We start from the raw sequence: 19108 nt of genomic DNA, 5'->3' as shown, positions 1-19108 counted from the left end.
GCTTGGATTGGACACTTGGCCTTCTTGGACGCATCCTCGCTCATCCATGCCGACGGGACACTGGCCGAGAGTTGGTGGGCGGCCGAAGGTGGAGTCGGCTCCCTTGGTTGCTTTGTTGGGTCTGCTCCTGTCCGTGGCCATGCTCCACCCCACCCCAGCAGACGATGGCATGGAACACCGCAGAGGCCACCACAGTGTATATGTTGTTGTTGTTGTTTTACTTTTGCGGCTGTGTGTAGAAGTGGCTGGTTGCTCTTTTAATGTCCTTTGATGTTTCCCTCTTACACACATGTTTATGTGTGCTATGACTATGAGGTTTTTTTCCTCTGGCCTCAGTATGGACCCCTCTTCAGGGGCCCAGGCTTAGACTGATTTTTTGTTTTTCTCACACCCCCTTAGCCAACAGTAAATCAAAAGTCCTTGGTCATTTGCATAATGATGAAGGGGCGTGGCTAATGTTATTGAAAGGGTTGGTTAGATGGTGGTGTACTGATTGGTTGGCTGGTAGATTGTGATTGGTTGGCAATCAGGTGAGCTGGGAGTAAACTAGATAGACGGTTCTTGGTTAGTTCTGGCTAGTTTAGTTAGCTAGCTAGTTAGTTTTTAGTCTTTGGTTGGGTCTCTAAGAAGTTCTTCAGTGATCCCAGAAGTGGATTTGAGTCGAAGCTCTTGTGGAAAAAGTGACCGTGGAAGAGTTCGAGTGGTTCCCGTGGGGCTCGTCGGCGAGGAGGAGGAGGAATCGCTATTAATGCAATTGAGTTACATGTTTGTTCAGATGGTTTTGTTGGCGGCGGCGTCCCTCCTCAATGGGCCATAAAGGTTGGCGATGCGGGGGCGGGGCCTGTCCGCGGACGTATCAAAGAACGTCTCCATCGGGCCTTTGGACAAACACGAGCGCGACGGCCGACAACAAAGACGTCACGGCTGTTCGACGGAGAGGATTCCGACGGCGGGGTCATCGGCGGGCGGCAGACGAGTTGAAAGTGGCTTTGGCAGAAAACCGTAGAAGCAACAACGCCCGCTGTAAAAAGTGGAAATATGTTCTTTTTCCTTTTTGGACTTGAACAAACAAGATATGTCTTTTTGTTTTATGTTAGCATAGACAGGCCAGTGTAAAATAAACAATACTCTGTCACATTTTATTCTTCTACACACACGCACACACACACTAAGGACCACCGCTAGTTGGACACGACTACAGCTCACAAATCTAAGCAGGGAATAACATCACACCCCAGAGGCCCTAAGATCTCTTCCTCGTCGTCTGAGCGAGGCGGACGGGGAAAAGTCGACTCAGTGCTGATGGCTCACATATGTTCTTCCATCGGGGGGGGCTAGGTATGGAGGGCTGCTCTCAGGGCCAAATTCTTTGGGTTTTATATTAAAAAAACAACACATTTTTGTTTTGGTTATGTAGAAAAAAAACACTAGCTTTCATTTTTAACCCAAACATGTATTTAACATTAATTTTAAAAACTTTTTTTTTCCCCCCCGATTTTTGGAAGAAATATAAAAATATTATGGTTTTGTAAAAAAAAAAAAAAAAAATTTTTGTTAGGTTTTTTTTCATTAAAAGAATAAACATTTTCGGGTAAAAAGGAGGAATTCCAAAAGTTTTAAATCCAAATAATTAAATTTAAAAAAAAATAATTTTAGTAAAAAAAATACACTTTTTTTTTTTAAATCCAAAGAACTAAAAAATATTTGGTTTTGGTCAAAAAAAAAAATATTTTCAGTTTTCAGTCAGAATAATGGAAAACAATATCTCAGGAAAAATAAAATAATAAATAAATAAAAATAAAGCCTTTTATCTCCAATCTAAATAACTGAATAAAAATAAACTAATTTCAGTTTAAATGAAAAAAAAACAACAACAACCTTACAACTTGTGAAATATTTTTGTTTTTGCTTAAGAAAATTCAATACATTTAAAAAAAAAAAATATATATATATATATATATTTCTGCTACAATAAAAAAAAACGAAAAAAAAAAAAACGTTTTTTTTTTTTTTTATCCAAAGAAGAAACATTTTCAATAGGAAGAATAAAAAAACGTTTTTGTATCCAAATATCTAAATGAAAACTGTTTGTTTCGGTCAAAAAGAAACTAATTAATTGCAGTTTTCAGACAGAAGAATGAAAAGAAAAATGTTGGTAAAAAACAAAACAAAACCAAAAAAAAAAAAACATAAAACAAGCCTTTTTATCTTCATCCCAATAACTAAACAAAATAAACTTAAAACAAAAAAAACCTGAACTTTACAACTTAAGAAATATTTCTGTTTTTGATCAAAAATATATATATTTTAGAATTAAAAGAACTTTCAGAAATATTTCTGTTACACTAAAAAAATTATTTTTCATCAATACAACAAAAATGAAAAGGAGGTGAAAAGGAGGAATTCAAATAAGTGTTGTATCCAAAAGAAAAAAAGAACGTTTAGAAACATAAAACCCAGTAATTTCAGTAAACAAAAAAAATAAATCCTTTTTTTTTTTTTTCAATAAACTAAAAGTATTTTGGTTTCAGTCAAAAATAAACAAATTATTTTCAGTTTACATTTAGAAAAATGAAGAAAAAAAAAAAAGGATTTAAATAATTTAAAAAAAAGAATTCAAGACTTTTTTTTATCTTCAATCTCAATAATTTAAAAAAAACACATATAATCATTATTTCAGTTAAAAAGATAACAAAAAAATATTTTCGTTTTTGCATAGAATTTTTTTGTTTTGACCAAAGAACTAAAAAAAATTCTCATTTTACTTAAAAAGAAAAAAAAATGTTTTGTTGTTCATCAAAACAACCAACATATATATATATTTGTTTCTGTTAATTAAATTTTTTTTATAACCTTTTAATACAACCCTTTAATTTTCATATTTGCAAGTAAAAAGACAAAATAAATGTATTAAGAGAAAAAAAAAAACACAAATTATTTTTTTTATTTTTTTTTAATCTAAAGAATTAAAGATGTTGTGGGTTTTAAGTAAAAGAAAAGAAAAACATTTGAGAAAATGTAATAAAATTAAAACAAAATAAATACTTGGTTTATAGAAAAACTAGGTTATATTATTTGATCAAAATTAACTGAAACATATTGTAGGGTAAAAAGGAAGAATTTAAAAAATGTAGTTTGTATTGAAATTACTAAATAAATGAAACATTAATTTCACTAAACCAAAAAAATAAAAATAACAATTCAATAAACGAAAATATATTGGTTACGGTCAAACAAACAAATTCTGATGTTTTTTTGTTTTCAGTCATAACAATAATAATAAGAAAAAGTTTAAAAGAAAAAAAAAAAGTTTTTATGCAAAGAACCAAAAAAGATATATGTTTGTTTTTTAAATATAACAGATAGCAAAAAAAAAACAATAACGGAAAAAACTCATAATTGTACAACGCCGACATTCATTTTGGATGTACAACAAAAAGATAACATGATAGTAAACATAGTGAAGAAGAAAAAAAAACACAAGAAGCTGAAAGAAAGGAGACAAAAGCCTGTTAAAGTAGTCATCCATATATTTGTATATAATTCATATATTACACATTTCATACAGGCACAGTGAGAAATCATCACGTAGAGAAAGTGGCTGATACTGGTAAAAAAAATGTACAAATTATGAGAATCATTTACACAAATTAGCGTATTTTTTGTTTTCTTTAAAAAAATCTGTTAAATACAAAGACATAGAGAAGGAAAATGAAAGTGAGCAAAGGTGGAGGCTGGTTGTTTGGGGGAGAGCAAGAACCAGCTTGCTGACACCACAACGTTGGGGTCTTAAGGCTCGCTGGGGGCGGGGGTGGGAGGGGAACGATTGAAATGTTCGCCGCTTGAAGCGGCGCCCAAGACGATACGGTGAGACGCCTTTCAGAAAGAGGTCATGTGACACAAACGGAGCGATGACGACATTTTTGCGGTTCTTCCGGTCTTCCCTTCGGCGTCCACGATGGCGTTGATGTCAGGCGACACAAAATGTTAAAAACACTTCAAGTTTTGTTGCGTTAAGAAAAAGCTACGAGTTAATCTGGACTTTTTGAAAGCGTCTTAAGGGTTTTTACAGTAAGGACGACATTTTTTTAAAAGGCTTGAGGGGGAAAAAGAGCCCTGATTGAGGAGAAAATGCGAGGCACTGAGGGTCCTTTTTTTTTTTTTTTCTTTCTTTCTTTTTCCATCAAGGATTCCTCTTTCGTCGCACGCCATCCAAAGAAGCGTTAAACGCCGGCAGTAAAGATTGGAGCAGGTCATATTTACACGAGAGAGGTGAGAACAAGTTTGTTAGTGCACGTGGGTTTTTTTCACCCCCCCTCTTTTTATGCGGTGAGATAAAGTGTTGGCCGACAAAAAAAAGACTGAAGGGACGAGGCGTCGCCATGGCGACACACGGCTCTCAAAGCTCACCTTTCTCCATCGCTTTCGACAGTGTTCGGTACTCAGTGCGGCTTTATTTGGGGGCGGGTCCGGTTTGGCGTTGCAAATTTTTTTTTTTTTTTTTTTTTTTTTTCCAGCCGTAAAGCAGGATAGGATTTGATGTGGTTTCAGCAATCTGCCATGTATCGACCTGAGGGGAGAAGACAGGTTACAGCTGTGGTTTCTTTGCTCGTCAACCTCGACCTGCGTGGGAAGGGGTTCATGTGGCCCCATTCCTGGGCGGATCTCATTTTTGCAATGCGCTTTGCTGAAAACGATGGAAAGCGTCACTCGACATAGCGACTGAAGTTGGAATTGCCGCAAAAACACGTTTTAAGATATTCAGCAATCTACTGACCCAGTTCGTCACGTTCCATGTGTCAGGTGAACCGTGACGAGTGGGGCCATATGAATCCCCTTCCTACTGTATAAACATGATTGGTTAAGGTGATGCCTACAAGAACAGCTGATAGGCAACAGTGGTCAGGTGACCCTTCTGAAGATGACAGCCGAAACATGTCAGGTAAAAGATCCATCTAATATGCTCAAAATATTGTCTGAAATTCTTAAGTTTTTAACATTTTCAAACACTTTTTCAGTCCTTGCGTCATCATATTTGAACTTATTGACAAAATAAGCATACATCTAGAAATAACTCGCCATCAGCTTTAATATGATATATTACTTGGTATGTTTTATTGCAAATTATATTTATGACCTTTCTGACCTGGTGAACTTTGACCCGGGAGAGAAGACAATTCAGCTTTGTACGTGCTGTATATCCACCCACTGTGGAAACTATTGAATAAAAAAACGCAGCTTCCTCAAAGCTTTTATATGCAAAAAAAGCTATGATGCCAAACATGTTTGTGATACAGTACTTCATAGGGCTGGGCGATAAAACGATATCAATATATATCACGATACAATCAATATCAAAAAATGCGTTCGATAAAACAATCGATAATTTTTTTTCCTTCTTCGTCGGAAAAAAGCGGACGTTGCGAAGCAAGGTTGGTTGCATGAACAAAGGCGCTCGCTCTCCAGTAACCGAGGGTTACCGGATCAGTGGGAGTGACACGCTAACAGCCAATCGGGTAACAGTATCAACTATCATGTTTGGTTGTGCCATCTTGTCTACTCGCGGTTGATTCTTTGCATGGAGTGAGAAGAGAAAGTCAAAATGAAGAAATTGTGCATAAAACAGGAAAAGCCACCTTGTGAGTATGGCAGTTTTTTGGAGTTTAAAAAAAAAAGGACCGTAGTCAGACCAATGTAGTCTGTAATACACCACCTTAGCTGCGCTCACCCTTTAGAGCACAGCTGTAACTTCCTGGCACTAAACCTACAGAAAATAGTTCTTCTCAGGTTTCTCTATGTTTACATTTTCACACTATTTTCTTACACTTTATTAAGCATTTCTTACATATTTCTAATTTTTGCACCTTCATTTTAAGAGGTTATTGTTAAGTGTTCAATGTGATTTTACTATTTTATTTACATTGTTAGAATGTTTTCCATGCATGTGTTGACATTTCCATTCTATTCTGCATTGACAGCGGAGGGGATTACAATCAGAGGAAGGTTATATTTGAAATACAAATGTTCATATCTTAAAAAATATATAAATAATTCTCGAAATCGACCGATATACAACACAGTTTTCAGCCATATCGCCCAACCCTAAGCTGTTATTCATTGGGGACCCAAAAAAACAGCAATTAAAGAACGCACCCATAAAAAGCCTTAAAGGGGAACATTATCACCAGACCTATGTAAGCGTCAATATATACCTTGATGTTGCAGAAAAAAGACCATATATTTTTTTAACCGATTTCCGAACTCTAAATGGGTGAATTTTGGCGAATTAAACGCCTTTCTATTATTCGCTCTCGAAGCAATCGGGGAGCAATCCGCCATTTTCTCACTTTCGTCGGTGTGTTGTCGGAGGGTGTAACAACACGAACAGGGACGGATTCAATTTGCACCAGTGGCCCAAAGATGCGAAAGTGGCAAGAAATTGGACGAAATTTGTTCAAAATACGAGGCTGTGGGGAAAGCCGACAAAATGGTCAGTCGTTTGTTCCGCACACTTTACCGACGAAAGCTATGCTACGACAGAGATGGCAAGAATGTGTGGATATCCTGCGACACTCAAAGCAGATGCTGACATCAACTCCAAAACTGGACAGATCAGCTTTCAGGAAAAGAGAGCGGATGAGGGTATGTCTACAGAATATATTAATTGATGAAAACGTTATTCATTTTTCGCGGTTTTACGTAAATTATTATACATAAACTGTGTTTACCAATAATTTAGCTTAAAAACATTTATTTTTTTCAATCATTCGAGTACATTCGGGTAGTCTTGTGTAATGCAGTATTTTGTGTCTATTTAGGTATGGTTAACCTGAGTGCTGAAATCGTGGAAAAATATATGTTCTTAGCGCGCCTGAAATGGGCTGTCTGCACTCTCAAAGTGCATGTTGTTGCCAAATGTATTTCATATGCTGTAAACCTAGTTCATAGTTGTTAGTTTCCTTTAATGCCAAACAAACACATACCAATCGTTGGTTAGAAGGCGATCGCCGAATTCGTCCTCGCTTTCTCCCGTGTCGCTGGCTGTCGTGTCGTTTTCGTCGGTTTCGCTTGCATACGGTTCAAACCGATATGGCTCAATAGCTTCAGTTTCTTCTTCAATTTTGTTTTCGCTACCTGCCTCCACACTACAACCATCCGCTTCAATACATGCGTAATCTGTTGAATTGCTGAAATCCGAGTCTGAATCCGAGCTAATGTCGCTATAGCTTGCTGTTCTATCCGCCATGTTTGTTTGTATTGGCATCACTATGTGGCGTCACAGGAAAATGGACGGGTGTATATAACGATGGTTAAAATCAGGCACTTTGAAGCTTTTTTTAGGGATATTGCGTGATGGGTAACATTTTGAAAAAAACTTCGAAAAATAAAATAAGCCACTGGGAACTGATTTTTAATGGTTTTAACCCTTCTGAAATTGTGATAATGTTCCCCTTTAAAATCAAAGGTGTCCCGATCCGATTCTGACATCGGTCCAATATCAGCAACAACAACAAAAAAAAGTATAAGATTATATGGGCTTGCAAAACAAACAGTACTGCAGTGTGTTTACTTGTGCAAAGCCAGTTAACATCTAAATGTCCTCCAATCAACACAAAATTGGTCTTTTTTAGTCAAGTAATTTACAAAAAGGTAATAAACATGCAAGGCTACAGACTACTAGGAGCTAGCAGCTACACAACAGCTTAGCACACAATAGCACACAAGCTAGGTATGTACAACAGCACTTTTGTCAACATAAACAAGTATCAAATAACTATAGTTGCATATTACTTACACATACAAAGTCTATAAAGGCAGAATCGTATTAGAAAGTATCCAGTAACAAACGTGTACGCATCATTCAGCATGATTTTAATCTAATGAATTATTGTCGCCACGAGGTGTTGCCAAAAAATAATTACCACTCCACTTTAACTTAAAGGCAGCACAAGTCCATCCAGCACAGTTATTAATAAATAGATGTTTTATTTTGACTAATTTCACTTGATCAAGCTTTTTCTACACTAGAAAATAATAAAAATATTATTTGTGCTGATAGTGTATCGAATCAACGTCGGTATTGGCCAAAGTTCAAAGCTCCAATATCGGTATCGTTGAAGTGAAAATGTGGTATCGGGACATCCCTAATTGTCGATTCCCAAAAACAGAAGTGTCCAAACTTTCCACTGAGGGCCGCACACTGACAATCTAAATAATTTTTTTTCACTTTCCAATCCAATACAATATACTTTTTAATTTATTTGTGGCATTAAGGTCAATATTCCAACATTTTTGGTTACATCACCCTTTTTAGTAATAGTGTTTTTAGAGGGTGTATAATAACACCCCTGCTCTAAAGCCCTCTCAGAGTTATTAAAGAGGTTTTAAATTCAGTTTTAGGCATAAACAATAACAGGCATGTTGTCAACGCATCTTCCTGCTGGAAAATGTTGATTCATTGACCTGTGAGACGGCGCCCTCTGCTGGAGTCATAGCTTCAGTACATGTTTTCCCCTGCAGATAGCGCCATCAATTTTCTTTTCCTTTCTTTGAAGGCTAACATAAAAAAAACTCAATTACAGAAAAATACTTAGTGAATATACATGGGACTCCTCTGTAATTTGTTTAATAAGCGGTGGTGATTTGAACCATGTTCAAATTGGATTCAATAGTTTTTTATGCTTGCCTCATCATGATTGGATATTTTGACAAAATTACTTAGTATATTTGGTATGTTTTGCTGACCTCGCTAAGCGTGACCTACAAACACCTGGGTGAAGTTAGCCCCCCTTATCATAGGAAATATTACAATAACGCTGCCATTCCTTTGTGCTACGTGAGTGTTGTAAACATTTCCCTTTGTGCTCTTACGGTTTTTAAGTTATTCTAAAAGACATTTTTTGACCCGTGATGTCATCCAGCCAAACGTGTCCGTTTCGTTATTGCTATGTTTTTGATGCAAACAATTTTTGTCTATTATAGTTTTTATGTTTTTAAAGTTTTACAGTTTTTGTTATCAAGGTGTTGATATTCATAACCAGCCCACCTCACTTTGTCAAAATCTCCCCATCATTATCCCATTTGTTCATGCCGCAGACTTTTTTTGTCTATTATATTTTTTATGTTATTACCGTTTTATAGTTTTTATGTTATTAACGTGGTATTATTCATAACCAGCGCCCTTAACCTTGTCAAAATCTCCCTAAACCTGTCCAAAATGTTTGTGCTACAATTTTTTTGTGTCTAACTTTTATAGTTTTTATGTTATGGGGCAGCACATATAGTAGTAGGGTGACATGTGTGGTAGAGTAACTTGTATAGTAGTAGGGAATCGCATGTGGTAGAGTAATATGTATAGTAGTAGGGTGTCGTGTGTGGTAGAGTAATATGTATAGTAGTAGGGTGTCGTGTGTGGTAGAGTAATATTTATAGTAGTAAGGTGTCGTGTGTAGTATAGTAGTAGGGTGTCGTGTGGTAGAGTAATATTTATAGTAGTAGGGTGTCGTGTGTAGTAGAGTATTATGTATAGTAGTAGGGTGTCGTGTGGTAGAGTAATACGTATAGTAGTAGGGTGTCGTGTGTAGTAGAGTAATATGTATAGTAGTAGGGTGTCATGTGTGGTAGAGTAACATGTATAGTAGTAGGGTGTCGTATGTGGTGGAGTCATACGTATAGTAGTAGGGTGTCGTGTGCGGTAGAAAAATATGTATAGTAGTAGGGTGTCGTGTGCGGTAGAGTAATACGTATAGTAGTAGGGTGTCGTGTGCGGTAGAGTAATACGTATAGTAGTAGAGTGTCGTGTGTGCTAGAGTAATACGTATAGAAGTAGGGTGCTGTGTGTAGTAGAGTGATATGTATAGTAGTAGGGTGTCATGTGTGGTAGAGTAATACGTATAGTAGTAGGGTGTTGTGTGTGGTAAAGTAATAAGTATAGTAGTAGGGTGTCCTGTGTGGTAGAGTAATACGTATAGTAGTAGGGTGTCGTGTGTGGTAGAGTAATATGTATAGTAGTAGGGTGTCGTGTGGTAGAGTAATACGTATAGTAGTAGGGTGTCATGTGTAGTAGAGTATTATGTATAGCAGTAGGGTGTCGTGTGTAGTAGAGTAATATGTATAGTAGTAGGGTGTCGTGTGTGGTAGAGTAATACGTATAGTAGTAGGGTGTCGTGTGTGCTAAAGTAATAGGTATAGTAGTAGGGTGTCCTGTGCGGTAGAGTAATACGTATAGTAGTAGGGTGTCGTATGTGGTGGAGTAATACGTATAGTAGTAGGGTGTCGTGTGTGCTAAAGTAATAAGTATAGTAGTAGGGTGTCCTGTGTGGTAGAGTAATACGTATAGTAGTAGGGTGTCGTGTGTGGTAGAGTAATACGTATAGTAGTAGGGTGTCGTGTGTGGTAGAGTAATACGTATAGTAGTAGGGTGTCGTGTGTAGTAGAGTAATATGTATAGTAGTAGGGTGTCGTGTGCAGTAGAGTAATAGGTATAGTAGTAGGGTGTCGTGTGTGGTAGAGTAATACGTATAGTAGTAGGGTGTCGTGTGCGGTAGAAAAATACGTATAGTAGTAGGGTGTCGTGTGCGGCAGAGTAATACGTATAGTAGTAGGGTGTTGTGTGCGGTAGAATAATACGTATAGTAGTAGGGTGTCGTGTGTCGTAGAGTAATACGTATAGTAGTAGGGTGTTGTGTGTCGTACAGTAATACGTATAGTGGTAGGGTGTCGTGTGCGGTAGAGTAATACGTATAGTAGTAGGGTGTCATGTGTAGTAGAGTAATACATATAGTAGTAGGGTGTCGTGTGCAGTAGAGTAATATGTATAGTAGTAGGGTGTCGTGTGTGCTAAAGTAATAAGTATAGTAGTAGGGTGTCATGTGTGGTAGAGTAATACATATAGTAGTAGGGTATCGTGTGTGGTAGAGTAATATGTATAGTAGTAGAGTGTCGTGTGCAGTAGAGTATTATGTATAGTAGTAGGGTGTCGTGTGTAGTAGAGTAATAGGTATAGTAGTAGGGTGTCGTGTGTGGTAGAGTAATACGTATAGTAGTAGGGTGTCGTGTGCGGTAGAAAAATACGTATAGTAGTAGGGTGTCGTGTGCGGTAGAGTAATACGTATAGTAGTAGGGTGTCGTGTGTGGTAGAATAATACGTATAGTATTTGGGTGTCGTGTGTCGTAGAGTAATACGTATAGTAGTAGGGTGTTGTGTGTCGTAGAGTAATACGTATAGAAGTAGGGTGTTGTGAGTGGTAGAAAAATACGTATAGTAGTAGGGTGTCGTGTGCGGTAGAGTAATACGTATAGTAGTAGGGTGTCGTGTGTGGTAGAATAATACGTATAGTAGTAGGGTGTCGTAGAGTAATACGTATAGTAGTAGGGTGTTGTGTGTCGTAGAGTAATACGTACAGAAGTAGGGTGTTGTGAGTGGTAGAAAAATACGTATAGTAGTAGGGTGTCGTGTGCGGTAGAGTAATACGTATAGTAGTAGGGTGTCGTGTGTAGTAGAGTAATACGTATAGTAGTAGGGTGTCGTGTGTAGTAGAGTTGGGGACAGCGTGGCGCAGTTGGGAGAGTGGCCGTGCCAGCAACCTGAGGGTTCCTGGTTCGATCCCCAGCTTCTACCAACCTAGTCATGTCCGTTTGTATCCTTGAACAAGACACTTCACCCTTGCTCCTGATGGGTCGTGGTTAGGGCCTTGCATGGCAGCTCCCGCTATCAGTGTGTGAATGTGTGTGTGAATGGGTGAATGTGGAAGTAGTGTCAAAGCACTTTGAGTACCTTGAAGGTAGAAAAGCGCTATACAAGTATAACCCATTTACCATTTATAGTATTACGTATAGTAGTAGGGTGTCATGTGTGGTAGAGTAATACATATAGTAGTAGGGTGTCATGTGTGGTAGAGTAATACGTATAGTAGTAGGGTGTCGTGTGTGGTAGAGTGATACATATAGTAGTAGGGTGACATGTGTAGTATTGAGATATGAGATTTCCAGTTCCCATTTGGGACAAGTTTGGGGAGATTTTGACAGTGTGGGTGGGCTGGTTATGGATAGTAAAATGTTAGTAACATAAAAATTATAATAGTTGGACAAAAACAATTGCAGCACAAATGAATGACAGTGTTATTTGAATATTTGCAACAATAAAGGGAGCCTACATCACACACAACTGAGCAACTATGTAACGCTGTTTGACCACCCATTTTAGACACAATCAAAAAAAAAGGAAACTATTGTGCTGCTGATAAAAGCTGTGTAGTGTGTGTGTGTGTGTGTGTGTGTGTGTGTGTGTGTGTAGTCTACCTGTGGCAAATCTCTTCTTGCTGAGAGACAGCCTGTAGCCGCTCCCTTGCAGCTCCATGCCCACCCCCGACAGCGTGCTGCCCTCGTTCATGAACTGCACCGCCAGCGTGGACGGGTTGGACGGGCCGCTGGACACCTCAAACTTGGCCCTCAGAGAGCCGGCGCCTAAAGCAAACGACACACAATCGCCGTGACAACCGCCGCCGACGGCAAAGTTTCCTAAAAAGACGTCACCTTCGTTTTCCGACTTGTCAGAAATGTCGCTGAGCTTCCACAGACATTTATTCTGCTCGCCGTTCCTACAAAGACAAAAGATGTATTAGTCTATTTGTTAATCAACAACAGACGACGGTGGGTGCGCAGCCCACCAGAGGGCGCTGGGCAGGGACTGCATGCTGGTGACGCCGCCGTCGACCGGCACCAAGATCTGCAGGTTGCTGAGCGGCCCCGGCGACGCCATGGAGTCCGGGTTGTAGCGGTAGTCCACCCTCAGGTCCGTGGTGCTCGGGGAACACTTCCAGTACACGGCCAGGTTGAGCGGCGTGGAGTGGATGCCATCAGACTGCACCTGAACGCAACCGCACAGGATGGACGGTCAATGGGCGGAGCTAGACGCGGTGCAGTGCGTTGATTGGTCCACAAAAAGGTGCAAAGGCTAAAAACAAAGTCGGAACCATTGGAACATCACATGAGTTCAGTTTAGCACAGAGGTGTCTTAAGTGTGGAACGAGGGTCAGTTGTAGTCCACAGCTAAATTTAAAAAAATTAAATAAAACATAAAAAAGTGGAATAAAAGCGCATATAAGTGATATGTAACAAGAAAAAGTTGCAATGTTGCCATTTATTACAGTCAATGTTTGTAATAAATGAGGATAAAAACTAGTTGAAATATTGTTTTGATATTGTTAAACCAGGGCTGTCAAACTCGTTTTCACAGAGGGCCACATCGCCCTCTGTAACAGTGAATGTATATGAATATAAATATACAAGAATTCACTTCATGATATTATTAAACAATTCCCCTTTGCATTTGATCATTATACATTTTTTCACGTACTGCTCAGTCACCAGAATTTTATCGTAGAATTTAGCAATGTTTTTTTTTACAGCATATTAATTCAAATAGAAAAATGGCACCACTGTTTTTTTACAGTAAAATTCTGGCAACTGAGCAGCTAGTTTTTAAATCGCCAAATCTATGCTTGTTGTTTTTATGATAAAATTCTGGCGACTGAGCAGATAGTTTTTAATTGTAATGGTTGTTGGTTTTTTTGCGGTAGTATAAATGGAAAAACGGCACTGTGGGGGTTTTTTTAACGGCTAAATTCTGGCAACTGAGCAGCCGGTTGTTGTTGTTTTTTTTAAACTATTGTCATTTTTACAATGTACAATTTAATGAATAACTTGCTTTGAAATCATAAGTCAAAAAGATATTTATTTTTAATTTTACAAAAAGTTTGTAATGTATGATAGTACAATATTAGTTACATTATTAGGAAACACGAAACTTATAGTCATTATTATTACATATTATTACTACTTTCCAACCTAAATTCATGCAGATGTAACTAACATTACATTATTAACATTAAAAACATTATTATTACAGATTCATACATAAGTCAAGAAGATGAACTCCTTTGTATACTCTAGCCTTTAAATAGACCCCCCTTTTAGACCAGTTGATCTGCCGTTTCTTTTCTGTACTGCCCCCCTCTCCTTCGTGGAGGGGGGTGGGGGGTGGCACAGGTTCGGTGGCCACGGATGAAGCGCTGGCTGTCCAAAGTCGGGACCCGGGGTGGACCGCTCGTCTGTGCATCGGTTGGGGACATCTCTGCGCTGCTGACCTATATCCGCTCGGGATGGTGTCCTGCTGGTCCCACTATGGACTGGACACTCACTATTATGTTAGATCCACTATGGACTGGACTCTCACTATATTATGTTAGATCCACTATGGACTGGACTCTCACAATATTATGTTAGAGCCACTATGGACTGGACTCTCACTATTATGTTAGATCTACTATGGACTGGACTCTCACTATTATGTTGGATCCACTATGGACTGGACTCTCACAATATTATGTTAGATCCACTATGGACTGGACTCTCACTATATTATGTTAGATCCACTATGGACTGGACTCTCACTATATTATGTTAGATCCACTATGGACTGGACTCTCACAATATTATGTTAGATCCACTATGGACTGGACTCTCACTATATTATGTTAGATCCACTATGGACTGGACTCTCACAATATTATGCTAGATCCACTCGACGTCCATTGAACCGGTCGCCCAGGGGCGGGGGTCCCCACATCTGCGGTCCCCTCCAAGGTTTCTCATTGTCCCATTGGGTTGAGTTTTTCTTTGCCCTGATGTGGGATCTGAGCCGAGGATGTCGTTGTGGCTTGTGCAGCCCTTTGAAACACTCGGGATTTAGGGCTATATAAGTAAACATTGATTGATTGAAGATATTTGATTTTTTTTTTTTTTCATATTTAATGACTATAACATTATATTTGTTACATTATTTACAAATATAGAAATATACGCAATTATATGCATTTAATGTATTTTTTTTGTTCATTCGGAAAGAGCCAATACATTACGTAAGAAAAGATAAAGTACTATATTATTTCCAGGCTTTCACGGGACACATAAAATGATGTTTGATACTTAAACTGTCAATGGCACTCACCATTGGCGTTGTTAGGCCTATTTTAGGGGGGCTCAAGCCCCCCTAAAATATTCTTAAGCCCCCCTAAATAATTTGGTGTTATATACATATATATATATATATTTTTTTACAAATACATATTCATTATAAAGTGGCCCGAATATGAGTTTAAATAAATGATCATATACGGTAACCTGTTATTATTTACTCAGTTTCCCCTCACTTCGTAGCGTAAGGTAGAGAGCCCCTTTAGTGCGTCGGTATCCAATCCATTCCACTTGTTCATATAGAAAATGCCCACATCACTCAAATTCCAGTCCGCATTTTCTCTGCGACCTTGCTTGCGGTCCTGCAGGTGTACGAAGCACATTATCTTCCTTTACAATGAGTGAAGCTCCACGAAACCTTGTGTGTGCAATTGTAAATCATTTAGTTTTTAAGTTTTGTGTTTCTTGTAGAATCTATGTAAAGTAATGTACATTAGCCTATTGTTAAAATAATGAAAAAAACATCATTAAATATATTTGTTTTATTGTATTGTTACATTAATAGCTGTTGTATTATTATAGGATGGCTTGTTAAACATTTCATAGGATTTTCAGAGGGAGGAAAAACCAAGACATTTAATATAAAATGTAAAATGAATAAATACATAAAAAGAAAAAGAAAAAAAATGGTTAAAAGCCATCATCATCATAATAATAATAATAATAATAATAATAACAATGAATAATTTCTAAGTCTTTGTTAGCCGTTTGTGAAGTTTTGTGCTTGTGCGTAACGTTCGCTCGCATCCTGTGCATCTCCTGGGGGCTAAGCCCCCCCTGTCCTTAAAAGCTAGTGACGCCCCTGGCACTCACCATAAATAAATGTAAACATTTACAGTTAATACATGTGATCGGTATCGGACGATCTCACTCATGGATGATCGGAATCGACAACATAAAACAGTTATCGGATAATCCTTAGAATTAGGGCCCAGCATGGCTCGGGCTTAGTAAAGCTGCTGGTAGAAATACGGGAAAATCTTAGTCACACGTCTGCCATTGCGTTTGAAACGTCTGATCTGATATTAACGTGGTTAGCATATGTTTAATAGAAAAATTATAAAACCTTTTATGATGGCCGCCTTTGCTTTTCAATCTGTACATTTGTTTAAAACAAGTTGATGTTTATCACTGACCTGGTACTTGAGGATGTCCACATTGTAGTAGGAGGCCGCCGGGTTCTGGTCCGCGGCTTTCCTGAGGTAGGACGTCAGCGCTTGCATGTTGAACCAGAAGTCCTTCGAGTCCGAGTCACTTTGGGAAAGATCGCTGGAGATAAAAAAAAACACAAAAAAAACCAGACGTAAGCATGCATGCGTGAGCGTACACAAACACACACGGAATAATCAGACGCTCAATTATTCATCCCACTCCTTGGCTTAGTGCGTGAAAATCCAATAGCTTGGAAGGAGACCCAACTGCTGTGTCCTACCCGCTACCAAATGATGGATTGCACTTGATTCAATAAGTCCCACACTGCAAAAACTGGAATCTAAGTAAGATTAAATATCTTAAATAAGGGTGATATTTGCATATTTTCTGTCTGATAAGATAATTCTTCTCACTAAGCAGATTTTATGTTAGAGAGTGTTTTACTTGTTTTAAGGGTTTTGGTCCTAAATGATCTCAGTAAGATATTACAGCTTGTTGCTGAGATTTGATTTCCTATTTTGAGTAAAACATGCTTGAAACTAGAATATCAACTGTTGCAAAGCTGTGTCATCAACACTCACAAGTATAAAACTACTTTTTTTTAAAGTAATAATTTCTTATTTCAAGCATGAAAAAAAAAATCTTGATTTTGACAAAATTGTGTCTCATAATTAAAACAGATGGCAGCCAAATGGACTTTGCTGTTTTAAATTTCAATGAAGTAGTACAGTTGGCACAGTACAGTAAACTGACAGTTAATATTTAAACATTGAACATGTGATATTTCAAACAATTTTGAACAGAAATAGTTCATGCACATTCAGGTAAATTCTTCAAAATTACAATTTAAAAAAATTTGGCCGGGGCTGTATATATGCGCACTAATTGACTGAAAGAGCACGCACTTGGCGCGATGATGTCATGTTGTCGATGGAAAAATGCATTTTTAGACAATATGATTTGCCTGAGCGGCGAGGAGACCCCGAGAGTAACAAGCGGTTGCATTGTTGCCTTTCTATTAAAAACAATAAATTAGTTTTTAGTATAAGTTTGCTGGTTTCAAGAAATGTAATGCCGAGCACATATCATTATGTCAAGATAATGGCACTTGCATTTACTTAATTTAAGAATATTTTTCAACATATTGAGCAAAAATGTATCTTTTTTTCTACCAAGAAAAGTGCACTTGTTATTAGTGAGAATATACTTATTTTAAGGTATTTTGGGGTTCATTGAGGTTAGCTAATTTTACTTGTTTTGGAAAGTCTTGACAAGCCAAATTTTCCTGTTCTATTGGCAGATAATTTTGCTTAGTTCAAATAAAAATACCCCTAATTTTTGTATTTTGTTTTCTTGTTTTTGAACACTGACTTTTTGCAGTGCACCAAGTGGTCTCAGGAGCAATGGAGATGAAATCAGAGCGAGAATGATAATAACAATAACAAATGTTTATTGGAGCGAGAGAAAGTAGAAAATAGGATTGTACGGTACACCGATACTCTTATTAAAACATGTACCATACAGCCTTTGAAATCTTTTTTTCATGGACCTGATGGCGGATCGTGGTGACATTGCTGGTAATATGGCCGAGGCGCAGGCGAATCAACACACACGCAGGGAAGCGGAAACAGTGTGGGGACAGAAGATGGAGAATAGACATAATTTGGCTTTAAAACTACCTACCCCGTTTCCATATGAGTTGGGAAATTGTGTTAGATGTAAATATAAACGGAATACGATAATTTGCAAATCATTTTCAACCCATATTCAGTTGAATATGCTACAAAGACAACATATTTGATGTTCAAACTCAAACTTTTTTTTTTTTGTGCAAATAATCATTAACTTTAGAATTTGATGCCAGCAACACGTGACAAAGAAGTTGGGAAAGGTGGCAATAAATACTGATAAAGTTGAGGAATGCTCATCAAACACTTATTTGGAACATCCCACAGGTGAACAGGCAAATTGGGAACAGGTGGGTGCCATGATTGGGTATAAAAGTAGATTCCATGAAATGCTCAGTCATTCACAAACAAGGATGGGCGAGGGTCACCACTTTGTCAACAAATGCGTGAGCAAATTGTTGAACAGTTTAAGAAAAACTTTTTTCAACCAGCTGTTGCAAGGAATTTAGGGATTTCACCATCTACGGTCCGTAATATCGTCAAAGGGTTCAGAGAATCTGGAGAAATCACTGCACGTAAGCAGCTAAGCCTGTGACCTTCGATCCCTCAGGCTGTACTGCATCAACGAGCGACATCAGTGTGTAAAGGATATCACCACATGGGCTCAGGAACACTTCAGAAACCCACTGTCAGTAACTACAGTTGGTCGCTACATCTGTAAGTGCAAGTTAAAACTCTCCTATGCAAGGCGAAAACCGTTTATCAACAACACCCAGAAACGCCGTCGGCTTCGCTGGGCCTGAGCTCATGTAAGATGGAATGATACAAAGTGGAAAAGTGTTCTGTGGTCTGACGAGTCCACATTTCAATTTGGAAACTGTGGACGTCGTGTCCTCCGGACCAAAGAGGAAAAGAACCATCCGGATTGTTATAGGCGCAAAGTTGAAAAGCCAGCATCTGTGATGGTATGGGGGTGTATTAGTGCCCAAGACATGGATAACTTACACATCTGTGAAGGCGCCATTAATGCTGAAAGGTACATACAGGTTTTGGAGCAACATATGTTGCCATCCAAGCAACGTTACCATGGACGCCCCTGCTTATTTCAGCAAGACAATGCCAAGCCACGTGTTACATCAACGTGGCTTCAGAGTAAAAGAGTGCGGGTACTAGACTGGCCTGCCTGTAGTCCAGACCTGTCTCCCATTGAAAATGTGTGGCGCATTATGAAGCCTAAAATACCACAACGGAGACCCCCGGACTGTTGAACAACTTAAGCTGTACATCAAGCA

General features: G+C 38.3%; 1 protein-coding gene across 7 annotated transcripts in view; it reads right to left on the bottom strand.

Annotated features, from left to right (window-relative positions):
• Positions 1 to 3512: 3512 nt before the first annotated feature.
• Positions 3513 to 19108, bottom strand: part of fcho2 (FCH and mu domain containing endocytic adaptor 2) — a 195596-nt gene continuing 180000 nt past the window's right edge. For all 7 annotated transcript variants that reach the window (XM_072914142.1, XM_072914143.1, XM_072914144.1 and 4 more), the window contains 5 exons: positions 16173 to 16305; positions 12669 to 12868; positions 12535 to 12599; positions 12301 to 12465; positions 3513 to 4570 (listed from right to left, as the gene is read on the bottom strand). In XM_072914142.1, coding sequence (XP_072770243.1) covers positions 4548 to 4570; positions 12301 to 12465; positions 12535 to 12599; positions 12669 to 12868; positions 16173 to 16305 — 586 coding nt within the window. In that variant the 3' untranslated portion in view covers positions 3513 to 4547. The remainder of the gene's footprint in view (positions 4571 to 12300; positions 12466 to 12534; positions 12600 to 12668; positions 12869 to 16172; positions 16306 to 19108) is intronic.

This window comes from Nerophis lumbriciformis, linkage group LG11, assembly GCF_033978685.3.
Source record: "Nerophis lumbriciformis linkage group LG11, RoL_Nlum_v2.1, whole genome shotgun sequence".
In the NCBI taxonomy this organism is placed as follows: Eukaryota; Metazoa; Chordata; class Actinopteri; order Syngnathiformes; family Syngnathidae; genus Nerophis; species Nerophis lumbriciformis.
The sequence above is the reverse complement of the archived record's forward strand: the minus strand, read 5'-3'. Positions and strand labels throughout refer to the sequence as shown.